The sequence below is a fragment of the Cupressus sempervirens genome, chromosome 10 (assembly GCF_028749045.1).
Source record: "Cupressus sempervirens isolate cs-2001-9-10 chromosome 10, ASM2874904v1, whole genome shotgun sequence".
NCBI lineage: Eukaryota > Viridiplantae > Streptophyta > Pinopsida > Cupressales > Cupressaceae > Cupressus > Cupressus sempervirens.
This window is the reverse complement of record NC_143127.1, coordinates 498552751-498567907: the sequence shown is the minus strand read 5'-3', so window position 1 is coordinate 498567907 and position 15157 is coordinate 498552751. Positions and strand designations below refer to the sequence as shown.

Below are 15157 nucleotides of genomic sequence, written 5' to 3'. Positions count from 1 at the left end.
ATAACTCTTACTAGCAAACAAAATGAGATTCAACTCGACAGAAACCTTTAGAAGAATGCATAGATAGAGCAATGCGAAGTACAATTCAGGGATAACGAATTGTCTTTATGATACTCGATTGATGCATTAACATTCAAAGGATGCACCTATGAATCCATAAGAAAATTGTATTGGGTTGCCCCAATTTTGTGAATTCAAAATTGAGGACAACAACTTGCCAATTTCATCCCCAATTTATTGCAAGTGCCGGTCAATGTTGATGAGCACAGATTTATTATTTGTTCTATCCTTTTCCGGTCGCTGCTTTTAATCTCCTTTTTCATTCTCCATGTTATTGGCATGGTGGGTCCCCCTTTTCTATGTGGCATGCGATCCCTTATCTTTGCTCAATATATGTCCACTCATCCTTCATAAAATTCCTTTCAATATTTTTTTGTTTAATATGACATCCATGTTGGTCAATTTAAATCTTCTTTCTATTATTCCATTTGCTGCTGCAAATTTGTACTCAAGTCTCCACATAGGCTGTCTGCTAGCATTAGAGCATTCTTTCAAAAAATTGCTATGTTTGTTTCTTCCATGGAAGATGACACCTTAGTGTGCATTGTCCATGAACAAGCCGATGCTATGCTTTCACATTTTGTGTGCATGTTAAATTGAGCGAGGGCCATGAAAGGATTTAGCTTTTCACTTGGTAACAATAATTGCTTCAAAGTTTAAGAACTTCGTGCAAAGATATACATACGCTCATGATTTTTCTTTTATTGACCAGACATCTCATTATTATCATATCAAATAATGCACTTGCATCCAATCAGAATTTGATAAAAACTGTCATGTGCTTCCAATATGTGACATCCCTCCACATAGTTATTTGCAAATTGGCTAACAAAATTGTTCAATGTGCTTTTGAAATGTTTAGCGTGTTGCACATAGATTGAGAAGCAAATGATAATGAAGAGTTTACGACTTACATATTGGGCAACATTTACGCATGTTGTATAGAACTGCCACCTTATAAATATGGTCAATTAATATGTGCACCTAGCTCCTTTTGTCTCTACATATTTATGTATACTTGCAGCACCGCATCTTATTTTTGATGTGTGTATGAACCACAGTTTGAAATTTCCTTTATAGTATAATGGGAGAATACTAGAAATAGCTGGTCCTTCTACCTGTGATTTGTACAAGCTGAAGACATCTTTTACAATCCAACTCATTTGTATCTTGTAATTATTTCCTTTTGTTTCATAGGATGGAACATTTTAGGACCAATGGTCAAACATGTTGCTGATAACATTTCTCCATCTCTATATTTCTATTCATATAGATATTTTCCTCACAGGGTGGCTAGAAAACCTGCTTTGATACCAATTGTAACTTTCCCTATGAGGGCCTCTATGAATTTATTTTATTTCTCTGAATGCAGACTAATTGCATATATTTCCCTCCATATTTTTGAATGAATCCTTTCTCAATGGTAATATTCCCTCTATATAGTTTTCCACTTTTAGAGTCATCCTTTCATACATTGTAATAATTTAATTATATGAATAATATAATTATATTAATAACATATAATATATTTATAATAATAAATTTTATTTCTGATTTTTAAATATATACAAGGCATAATATATTTACTTATATATTATGACTATTAATCTAAATAAATTATGTTTATATTTCAGCTTATATATTATTATTATTATTTAATTTATTATTTTACATTATAATATTTAATTATCATTTAATTCAATAACATTATTAATTATGATGTTGCATACTATGGGATATTATAATATTATTTGTATATAATTTTATTTCTTTATTAATTATTTATTATGTAATTCTTATTTTGGTGGGGATATTATAGTTCTTTCCCTCAATGCATCAAAATATATTCCAATGAGATGATGTAATGTCCCTGCTCAAATCTGATTGAAAACTTTTGATTTTTGGCCTTGGAAATTTTGTCAAACACTACACATACAAGGGTCATATGATTGATATAACATTCCAGTTTGTTTTAATGACTCTTTTCTTTAATTAGCATCAATGAGAATGCTTGCAAGAAGACTCAAAATTGACTAAACAATGACCTAACATGAATGTGCAACTTATTGTGACAATATTCAATGCATATATGTGGCTGAAACTACTTGCAATATGCAGCTACAACAACTAGTAATTATGACAAACACTTTGGATGCAACATAAGATGGCATTAATGCACTTACAGCCGAGTGGCATTAATACAAACACTTGTTATGCAAAATTATAACATTATTTATGCCAAAAAGAGAACCTACGGCCAATTGACATTTTGTCAAACAATTGGCATGCAAACTAATAAGCTGATCATGAATGATAAAAAAATATTCAATTACAACTATATTAGACTAACAACTTATGTCTCCTTTATTGTACATATAATGTCAACTACAATGCTAGTATGAAATGGCCAAGACTCTTGGCATTACAACATATGCAAACTATGTAATTTTTTGAGTACAAATGCAGCCTTAGTATCAAATCTAAAATGCAATATATATGCAACAATTGACTTGAGAAACATGGTACACAAATTGTAGAAGAGCTGGAGAATTGATTGTGACACTTGTTGATGATGAAGACCCCTCCAAATGAAGAAATCGACTCCCTTGTAGTGTCACCTGTATTCTTGCCTGGCAATATTTTAGATAAATAAATGCAAACTCTAGGCTCCTCGAATTTGTCCTTGAAATGATTATCTCAGCGATAGCGATTGAATGCAACAATACCCAGAACCATAGGATGCTTCAATGATGAGCTATGAACCAAAGTGTCTTGCCAATGGTGCCCTTTCTGTAGTATATCAGACCACGGAAATTATTTACCAGCAACCTGATAGCTACTCCAAAATATGCCAAAACAATTGCCAAGCTCTCCCAAGATGAATGCTCAAATACCGACAAAGAAACAATACCCGAATGTGGCCATACAAGCAAAAATCTGAATATGATATGCAAAATTGTGCTCCATTATAATCTGAAAAAGACTGGTAACTATAACAGCAATGTGCATTAAATGAAATTGACCCAATGATGAAATTCCAAAGCTCCAAAATGCCTCCAAAATTTGCAATAGATTTCCTCAAATTGATACCACCAAAATTTGGCTAAGGGCCATAAATTTTTGCTTTGAAGTACAAGTAGAAAGTCTAAATCAACTTCCTCAACTTTGCAATAATTTAAGTGATATTTCACACCCTCAAAATTGTTCACCAATTGATAGTTTTCATTCTCAATAGCCAAAGACAACTGCAAAAACCCTAGGCTCCACAACCATCAAACATCAACCTCAACAACAACAAATCTGCATGGTGAGAATGAAGCCCATGATGCCTATTTATTCTTTTTCTCCACTTTCTCCAGAAACTTCTAGAACATTATTTTATTTTATTTATTAAGTGACTTTATAAAATATTTTATAATTCAAGTCACTTTATTAAATTAATTAAATATAAAGTTACCTTTTAATATTTATTTATTTGATAACTTTATAAATAATTAACTTAATACCACTTATTTATTTAATTAAAATAATTAATTAGTCATCCTCATAAAATATTCATTATTTTGGACAACTTAATTAATTAAATTAATTAAATCAAATTACCTCCAAGACGGGGACATTACAGATGAAGGAGATGATCTCAATCTGAGAGTAGATGTTTATTTTATTTCATATATTCCTTTGTTACCTGTAAATTTGAAGGTTCTCCTTCAAATCCCTTTTGTCTTTTCTCAAGGTGAATCCTCTAAAGGTAATCTTCAACCATCTTATGCGTGTTCTCAAAATGTGTTAATGCTGCCACAATCTTATCTTCATTGAGCTTCAATTCGTTCTCCAATGTATATGACTTACAAGACTTATGAACTTCATTTGCTTCACATGATGAGTTACTTATGAACTCCATCTTCTTCACATGACGAGTTAACTGATTGGTGTTGAAGAACTTGATTCTCACAATCAACTACCTTGAAGATATCTTTGTGCCCTTGCTGATTTAAAACTAAGGCAGCGTTAGTGTAACATCTGGTTTCTCGGGCCTAAATTAACATCTAACATACTCAAAGAATACAATTATTACTTCATTTCATGGGAAGACAGTTATATCATTCATGTTCATGTGAATAAGTTTTACCGTTAAAAATCAGTTTGACAAAATTTCTTAACTATAAACTTGAAATACCATCAAATGAAATTATTACAGAAATTGAAAATCACATACCTTGGAAAACTGAGATCGAAATCAAACTAGGGATACTTCTGCAACCACCCGGGTTAGTCCACAAATACACTTCAACAATTTCACATGATGACTATCATTAAAAATTGCTATCTCAAAATCAAATGATGATCACAATTAAATACGACTATATATAAAATTAGGGCATTGCATACCACTATAACAATTAGGGCATTGTTTACCATCGGTTCATTTAGGGCTTTTGATGCCACTGGTTCAAATAGGGCGTCCGCTACCACGGATTCAATTAGGGCTTCTGAACCACTGATTCAAATAGGGTTTCTGCTACCACGGATTCAGTTAGGGCTTTTGATACGACTGATTCAAATAGGGCTTTCGCTACCGTGGATTCAATTAGGGCTTCAGATTCCTTTCCTTCCGATTACTTAACTGTGATAGTAACTCAAGATTAGAAAATATACTTATATTCGTTATTCATATAATTGAAAAATAATTCATAAATCTATTTCTTGCATCTAGGTGTAAAATAACGGTAATAATGAAATAACTCAATTTAATCTTACCTCCTAAATAAAAGTGATAATACCTGTTTCCGATAAACAATTGAATGCATAGTTATCTCTGTCTGACGCATGACTGACATCTTGAGGAGAGGTGAAACATTGCTAGGGGCTTAACCACCCAATCTCGGACCACAACTTCTCCCCACACGATCTCTAAGAGAAAGGCTCTCCCTACCTGGAATAGACAAGGGACATCTTGCCATCCACTGGGCTTCTTGGTAATTAACTCACCATATGACACGGCAACAAGAGATCACAATAATAGGAATATGCATGAGCTATTAATTGATTCATATTAAAAATGATAAATGTTGTTCGGTAATATTTGATACTGATTCATATTATTGATGATTCATTTCTCTCACCTCATCACCCATCTCCTTGGCTACACAGCTGGGTAAATCCCAGGTATTTGGAATTCTTAGAGTGGACAAATCTGTCAATTATTCAAGAAGATTACATACATCCAACATTTCACACACTTTGTGATTACATAATTATGTTCTTTAAAGATTTCAAAATTGAATGTTTAATTAATTAATTTAATCATAACTGATTCCTCTACCGCGTTCTTGTAGATTAACTCCACCTCTTCATCTTTTCATGGCTTCTTTGCCGGTGAATTCCTCAGTGTTAATAGTATTCTGAATTTGTTCAGAAAATTGTGATAGTAGCATATGCATTGATGTTGATTCACTTAAACAATCAGGTTTTTAAACACTACTATTTGAATTCATAAATGATGTATTCTCAAGGATACACGAAGATTGATCTCTTATGCACGTTAGGAAACCAACAACTAGTATATATATAGTTCTCAATTATTATGCCTAGCCGTCTAGGGATGGATATCCAATCAGTAAAGAAAAGAGTTGGAACATATTTGATTATTCTTTGACCTATCATTATGTACTGACTGAAAATAGATATTATACTCTGTGAGAAAAACAAATCAAGAATTACAATACTTTACCTGGTGTTGGAAATTGTTTAAACAACCCTACATAACATGACGATAACAAAAACTGATGCACTCATATAGAAAAGACATGGGACAATAAAATTAGCATTGTACTGTCATGAACTATCATTAAGGTAAACGTATAAAGTAGAGCACCAACTTTTGGTACAACAATGTTACATCCCAATTTTTGACCTAGCTTGAAATATAGACGTTGAAGTTCACATGAAGTCAGTTGGTAGTTTAATTTGATATAATATGGTGAAATGGTAAGATAGTTAGTCGTTATGATTTCAAGTGAAGATGACATGCTAGTTATTCATTAATTGCGAATTCATGGAATTAAGATGAAAGGTTAACTAATATGATTATTTATAATTTATAATTTAATTACAGAGAAATTCCTTGCAGGGAGCTTGTCGAAGGGGGTGGAAGCATTGTCAGAAAAGAATTAGGTAGGGCATCACCATCATTGGATAGACAGGTAGAGAACCAAGTGATTTGTAACAGGACTCATCTCTGGAACCACATGAGTTGTTAATAATTAATTCTATTGAGTCTTGCTATTATTATATGCCTAGATTATTTAAAGAATGCCAATAGAACTTGTTTTATGGGGTGCTAAAGAAGTAGTTGATGTTTATGCCGACTATGGAAGTAATAAAAAACCTTTATGTTCTCATCTTATTCATTGTCTGATAATACTATTTGCCATCACTCAATTCAAAAAATACTTTTGAATGTAGATTATACCTTTATCAAATCACGTATGTCTAGAATTTGTAGATTTTGTCTTCAAATTGTTCTGTTCTCAAATAAACAACCAGTATTAATGATCAACTCTGAATACCAAGGAAATTTTTGAGAATGTAGATTCTTAATTTTATGAATAGGTATAAGATGTAACGGTTCAGGCACCAAGGAGACCCGAACTAAAGATCTATTGATGATTAGTGAGTGCAATGAGTTGTCCTTTTCTAGTTTGCAAGTTGGATATAATATGAGTTCATTTGTTGTATCTGTGTGTATTGAGAATTTATTTTTCAAGGATATAGATATTGAAAATTGGTTGAAGATATAAGCGCAAGAGACAAGTAAGAATGTTGCCGAATTTAGAATGGCCAATCGTGTTTTTCTTTCTAATGAAACTGTTGAATCAAGAATGTTCAATGTGTCTCTTTTTCATTAATATAATTGCAGATTGAATCGGGGTGGTTAGTAAAAAAATTCTAGTTCTTGGAAAACTGCCTTAAACCATAAATGTTTCTTTATTCATAAGAAAGTATTAAACATGTATAAAAGATATGGATATGCAATGAAAAACTGTGATTAACTAATTCAGTTTAGAATGTATTACAAACATTCATACCCTGCAAGAGTGAATTTATTAATATTAAACAAGCACTTGGAAATCACGGGCTTGGAGGCCTGATGAGGTTGAGGGGGCGTGAGGAAAGATTCATCAACAATAAGAACCAGTAATATCAGTTATGAGATTTTAATAGATATCATTTAATATGAATTAATAATAGCTCATGCATATTCCTGTTATGATGATCTCCTGCTGCCAAGTCGTATGGCGTGTTATATATCATGATGCCTAGTGAATGGTAAGATGTTCTCTGTCAATTCCGGGTAGGGAGGGCCTTTCTCGTTAGAGATCATATGGGGATATATATATTGTGGTCCGAGGTTGGGTGGTAAAGCCCCTGGCTATGTTACACCTCTCTCAAGATGTTAGATATGCGTCAAACAGAGATAAGCCATGAATTCAATTGTTTATCGGAAACAGGTACTATCATTTTTGTTTATGAGAAGTTAAGATTGATTTGAGGTATTTCATTGTTATCATCATTTTACTTCATATAAATGCATATTGAATATAAGTAATTATCTAATCTTGAGAAATTGTCACAGATAAGCAATCAGAAGGAAAAGAAATCTGAAGCCCTAATTAATTGTGTGACAGTTGGAACCTTGATTGATATGGTGATATTGGAAGCCCTAACTAAATCCGTGGTATCGTAAACCCTACTTGAATTCATGGTTGCAAAAGCCCTAAATTGAATCCGTCGTCGTGGAAAACCCTAGATAAAATTCGTTGTCGCAGAAGCCCTAAATTGAATCTATGGTCGCAGAAGCCCTAAGTGGTAAAGGAGTACCAGAAGCCCTAAATAAACCGATGGTAATTGATGCCCTAATTGGTAAGATGATATGTGATGCCCTAATTTAAGTTATATTGGTATTTAGTGGTATTCATCAAATGATTTTTGAGTTAGCGGTTGATTTGAGAAATTGATATAGTATATTTGTGGACTAACCCGAGTGGTTGCAGAAGGATACTTAGATGAGTTTCAGTTTCAATTTTTCTGAGGTATGTGATTTCAATTTCTGAAGTAATTTCATTAAAAGGTATTTCAAGTATTTAGTTAAGAAATTTTGTTTAATTGACTTTAACGGTAATCTTCTTCACATGAACATGAATGATGTAACTACCTTCTTATAAAGTCGAAGTTAAAATTGCATTCTATGCTTATGATAGATGTTATAATTAGACCCGGAAAAACCGGTTGTTACAAACAATGAGAAAAGAGAGTAAAGGAAGATTAAACAAGCATCAGATTGGACTTAGCAAGAATCACGTGAGTTGTTTGTGCAGACTCTCTACACCTCCTCAATGTGACAAGTGGTGATAGACCGGTAATCTTCCCCAATGTTTCTTTCTAATCACACAACCTTAACAAATACCTGATACCTTATATTTATTCACATAGCGTTGAATAAAAACAAATATGCATTGTCAAATGTATCATTAAACTTTAGACAGAACTCTAATCCTTATCACATATCTCTGCTATGAATTGAAACATTCAAAACTTTCTTTAAATACTTTTACAACCAACAAAATCACACACTTTTTAATAAGCCTGATAACCATTACAAATGTCATTTGTTTCCTTCCATGCAACATAGACGTAATCAACTTCTTGAATTTAATAAAGTAGTGCACGTTATATACACAGTCGTATTCATATACACCATACCTAGGGAATAATAAAATTTGCACTACAACTTCAGAACTTTATGTAACATGGGCTCAAGGATTCAGCTGATGCGATACATGTAATGAATTCTCTGTAATGTTTTTAGTTTCCGAATACTACATGAAACCCAACAAGCTTAACATTACAAAGAAATACAAAAGGGACATACGTTGGTTCATGACAATCTTACTTGACACTTTGATTATACTTGAGATGCTTTGAAATCAGGAGTTCAGACTCCACTACTGGTTCAAATTCCCATGGGCAAGAAACATGAAGGAGAGGAATGGAAGGCAATAATCTCAGTTGGAATTATTCGTAGTCGGAATTAATCTCAGATGGAACTATTCTCAGTTACCTTAGAGCCACCGATAGCAAGGAGAAAAAGATGAATAAGAAGGTGATGTGATACAATTATGAGACTTCATAAAAAAAGAAAAGCTTGACTCTTCGGCTTCTATCAGTTATAAAGAAAGCCATTCGAATACTACTCAAATTGAATTTTTAAAAGAAGGAAAATAAGAGAGAAAGAATAAGAAGAAAAGATAAATAAAAGGTTGGAAAATAAAGTTGAAAGATTATACAATTCAAATCGTCAAATATTAAATCGATTTTCATGCCAAGTATTAATCCGTTAAAAAGTAATAAATTATAGTTCGAATATTATAATTCCAAACATTATTATATTTTGAACATTATTATAATCACTTATTTAAATTATTAAATTATAATTGTGTTAAATCATTTTTATATTTAAATGCATGAATATAAATTATTATCAAAATAATATGATGAAAGATAAATTAAAATCCTTTGAGATATGTTTTATATTTTAACTCAATTATTTTAATTAAATCAATTATTAAATAACTCATGTGGGTCCCACAGATGTATTCCATTCCAAGTCACTAGGTCCTCTACCCATTTGCCTAGTGATGGTGATGCTCCCGCCTAATTCTTTTTTGACAATATTTCCACCCCACTGATAGGCTGCCTACAAAGAAATTCTCCATCATTAAATTATATTATCATAATAAATTATTTAAATAATCACAATGGTTAACCATCTTAATTTCATGAATTTGTGATTAATGATCAACTAACATGTCATCTTCACTTGAAATCATAACGACTATCTTACCATTTCACTAGAATATAACAAATTAAACTGCTAACTGACTTCTTGTGAACCTCAACGGCTATATTTCAAATTAGGTCAAAAATTGGGATGTAACAGTTAGGCCCAATTATAGAATTGTCTTCATCATCATTTGGTGTTAAAACACTAATAAGCTCATCTAATTCAGGTATCTCACTAAATGGGGTCCTGCACTTTTCATTTTGAAATGGTGGAACAACATTTATCACACTGTGTCTTCAGTTTTGTCAAGCTTAACCTCCAAGTTATGCACATAGAAACTAACGCAATCTATACTTGAAGAAAAAATTGATTCTTTCTTGATTTCTTGAACATCATTGTACCCTAAGTCACATGATACGTTGAATTTCATCCATGAGAGTAAAATTTCAGCAAATTTTTACCCTTTCCGAATTCCATCCGAGTTTTATGATATTTAATATAATATTGTTATTTAATATAATATTAATTTATTTAAAAATGATATTGAGCTATTTAGTTAAATTGTTTTGACAATTTTGTGGACATATTACTAATATTTAAAAAATACATAAATATATATAACTATTTTAAATTTTTACCCTTGCTGAATTTCATTCGAATTGTATGCACAGACTCGAATTGAAATTCGAACCTTGTGACTTAGATTGTATTCATCTGTGATAAGGGGACACGAAGAAGCTATTTCATCCCCATTTTTACAAGCATCAAGTCCATCTGAAGCAATTTATTCTTTCACAAGCTTCCCTTCTATGCCATTTACTTCCATTAACACTGTAACCATTTTTCTTGTGCGTATGTGATTAGGCTCCCAAGCCTATTTGCAAGGAAAGAAAAGATTTCATCTTCTCAGCTCGTTCTTATTGACATTCTGAGCTTTTCACTGGAAAAGTCATTTTCATTAACTCCTGACTTCTTTTTGAAGATGGATCTAAACCTTCCAGGATGCTCACAAAGGTACTGCAGATCTTCTAGCATCTCTTCCTAAGTCTTCACCTTTCTAATTAAACCTTTAGGCTAGCAGGATACTCCTCCTTTGATACCCCTGTAAGATGCCTCCTTGATCTGATATTTTATGCCTTTTCCACTGTAATTTTGTCAAACAGTTTGCTTGCAAGCTGATTATTGAGTTTTATTGATTCATTCTTGGTTTGCGACTGTATATATTTTCCTTTTATTTGCTAAACAGACTTTCAGATTTCATTCAAAATTGGAAATAATACATAAAAATGGACTAAACAATATGACATGAAATAAGGTGTCGATAATAATAGATTTATTTTAGATTACATAGAACAGTTTAGCAGTACAAATTAGACATAATAATGTAACAGACCTGATAATCTCCAGACTTGATAAATAAGCTTGATGCTGCTTCCGAGGTCCTAAGTTTTAGTGATCAAAGGTAATAACACTATGATAGAATAAGCCTCCAAAATACATAAATCTGTGTATGCAGTCCCAAATTCTTTCCAGCAATAACCAGCATCCAAGAATGAAATCATAGACTTCCCAAAATGAAGTTTCCAATGGTGCAGTTGACTGGTCTGAGTTTTACAGCAGAAAATGTTGTCCTTTCAGAAAGTGTTGACTCCCAAAACCCTGTACATAAAGTCCAACAGCTTCACGTTGAACCTAAAAAATAGCACAGTCAGTATGGAGTGGTAACCAATGCTGAAAATGTATTGCTGAAATAGCCAGCTACAACAAATGAAAATGCCCTTGATAATGTAGACAATCTTCTGTTTACTTCCCACAGCATTCCTTCTCAAACCCACTATGAAGCTTGATCTCTAAAACAGAAATAAGGATCCTCCATGTGTTGTTCGTTACCTGCATATAAAAACCTTCTCAATTACAAGACTATGTTGCTCAATTGTTCTCTTGACTGTGTCTTTCTACAACGAAGAGAATGTTATTCATGAGGGATTTTGTTCTCTCAGACCCTTGAAGATGAACTCTAATATATCAGAAGTTTCTTATAATATCCACCATGCCCAAAAGAGAGCTCTTGAATTTCTTTAATAACACTTTTGCAAGAGCTCATTTGTTCACCTTGCTAATGTGGGATAAACAAAATCACTTTTGCCTTATCCTATTTTTTTTCAGGATTTTGCTTTTTCCACCATTTTCTTGCAATTGCTTCCCCCTCATTTTATCGTGATAGTTTTTTCTTCAATATTTCTCATGTCATTTAGAAAAATTTCCCTTTTAACTTAAGTCCCCATTTACAGTTTATGCCTTCAATGTATTGTTAAATAAATTGACTTTTTAATGTTTTCTACTTAATAATAGTCCTACATTAATAAAGCTAAATGTTTATACTCTAGTTTTTAGCATAGTTACACTGCCTTGCGAGATGGGGGGACCGCGGGACGGGAGGACAAGTTTTTGAGATGGGGGGACAAAGGGGCCTTGATTTGGGGACGGTGGGGGGACAACGGGGGATGGGGGGGTGGCGGGGGGAGCAGGGGTGTATATACGATACATATGGTACTTAAAATGCTAGTTATGAAAAGATGTACTACAATTATACAATATAAGATATAGAGATGTAAAAATCTTAAACATTGAACATTGCATTGAAGTTTTGAACTGGAACATCATGATTCATGATCAAATGACAAACATTGAATATTGAACATCAGCAAATGAAGGAGTGCCAAATTATATAATTTTAAATTTAGAATATATATCAGTCTTTAGATATAGATATGCAAATATGAATAGAAATAAAGAATAGAAGGCTTTTGAACAAAGGAGGAAGGAATGGGCCCCACATCCCATTATAACAAAAATAGAACCAAAAAATTATTAAAATAATGCTTTATTTTTTTGTTTTTTAATGTTCCCCATCTTGTTGCCACAGAAGATGTCCCGACACCCCCCCTCGCGTCCCCCGACACCCATAGGGGACACGGAGACATCTTGCCATCTTTGGCGAAGGTGGCGCTTTGAGTGGTGCCAAGACGTCGTCCCCCCATCTCAAGTGTGCCCCCGTCTTGGGTGCAGCCTGGTTTTGGTGGGGGGACGCATCCCCGTGTTACACTAGTTTTTAGATGAAATTTTTTAATGAATAAATAAATCATATCAATGATATTAAAATCTTTTGTTGATCTAATCATTTACCATCGATATGACACTGTTACTAAAGATCTCAAACATGCCCAACTGACTTACCATAAATAGTAAGAATTGCAAAACTGCATTCAGACTCCTCAGATTGACCTGCAATGAAAACTGCCTAGGCCATATGGCTTCAAAGTCCCTTAAATGTCTTGTTAGCCTAGGGACCCATGGAGAAATAGGCTAACAGTAAACTCATACAACTTTTGCTAGAATGGGGACAATACAATGATCATATGAGAATTGATTGATGATGTGTATTGAATTTTTTTTTCAATTTATGAATGAATGAAAATTACTTACAAATTCTCTCACTAAATTCAGTTTTGTGCCTGCCTTTTAAGATTATTTTAAAAACAATTGCATTTTTTAATATCTTTATGCACTGATGAGTTTTCCTACTAAATTCAATTTTGTGCATGCTTTTTAAGATTATTTTAAAAAGATTGCATTTGTTATGTTCATTCATATATATGTATATATGTACACACACATTTGTAAATGCTTAAACATTTCTACATATGTGTGTGTAACTCACACACACAATGTATGGTTGCACCCAGTTAATTAATTTTAGACTCTGAACCCACACCAGCAAGATAATATATAGGATTGAGTTACTTTAGCTCAGTATATTTACAAATATGTCTCCACCTAACTCTTTTTATCTTGAACTTTAGTCTTTCCTTTAAATACCACTCTCCGTAGCTTTCTGTTATCCATATATTCTAATTTGTTTATGCTTTAAATAGGTGACTAAATACCAAATTCTTTTGGAGTTTTCTCATTTGACACTTTCCATTTTCACTGCAGGATGAAAATGCTCATGCCCAGTTATCTGATCAATTTAAAAAACACAGTGTTCATAGAAGATATATTAGCCTTACATGTGGTGTTCCTCATTCAAGTAATGGTTATATTGAGATCCCCATTGGCCGTGATTTAAATAACAGAATTCGGATGGCTTCAGTTCAAAATCCAACTCCCAATAGGAGGGCACGCCTTGCTGCCAGTAGGTGATTCCTATTATTTTCCTTTTGTGGAGAACTGTTAATATTGTTGAATTTAAGGTTAATTCTAACATTCCCGTGCCTCGAATGCTGCTCTAATGTGAATTCGTATTAATTCATCTTTGCTTTTAATTAAAGAGTCTAATGTCCAACTATGCAGGTTCTTAATGATGTAAGTACCTATATTTGGGTGTAACATGAACCAAAATGTACTTTGGAACATCTTTAGTAAAAGAAAGGAAGCCGATGGACAATTTGCAATGTTAGAAAGACATTCATGAGCAAGGCTTGGGCGAAGGCACGAAACAAAGAGAAAAGGAGCTTGTGCAAGAGATCTCTCTCCTACATGGCTGGGAAGAATGGTTTGTAGATAGAGAATAAGAGAAATGGATCACAAATGGGGATCAGAACACAATTTTTTCACAAAGGTGCCGTTAATTAAAAAACATATAAATAATCATTAGAGCCTTTGTGAAAAAATTGTGATGATGAATCATACAGTACTGACTTCAATGAGCAGCTCCTTGTATATCCTCCTAGTCAATAGTTAAGGTCAAAAGTCCAAGATAAGATTCTTCCTAACATCGCCATGGTTGTTACAATTATAGCTAATGAAGTTATCAATGCTGCTAATATAGAAAAGAACTCCAAGCTACTATTTTCTCATTTGAAAATGACAACACCTAGCTTGATGGCTGCTCAGGTGTCTCTTGTCAACATGTGTGGCAATTAGTCAATGCCGAACTCCTGCAGATCATAGAAGAGTTGAGAATTAACAAAAACATATGCTGGTTTAGTGCTACTTGAACAGCTGTAGTCCCGATGTTAGCCAAAGCTAATAATCTCTGTGAATTTAGACTCATCATCTCCTACAACCATAACCTTTGAAATTATCACTAAAAGAGAAATTTATATTTTTCTAGTTTTCATTCGTCATTGACTCTTTTATCTTTATTTTATTTATAGAGAAAACAAGTACATTATGAGGAGCTATGCTCCATTAGTCAAAGATATAATGCCCCAGTACTTATAAAGCTACTAACACCAGGTCCTATGT

The 15157-nt window shown here is 33.0% G+C and overlaps 1 protein-coding gene across 4 annotated transcripts in view; it reads left to right on the top strand.

The window, feature by feature from the left end:
- LOC149534844 (RNA pseudouridine synthase 2, chloroplastic-like) overlaps positions 1-15157 on the top strand; it is a 266975-nt gene that overhangs the window by 117007 nt on the left and 134811 nt on the right. For all 4 annotated transcript variants that reach the window (XM_089804524.1, XM_089804521.1, XM_089804525.1 and 1 more), the window contains one exon: positions 13904-14106. In XM_089804524.1, the coding sequence (XP_089660650.1) occupies positions 13904-14106 (203 nt within the window). The remainder of the gene's footprint in view (positions 1-13903; positions 14107-15157) is intronic.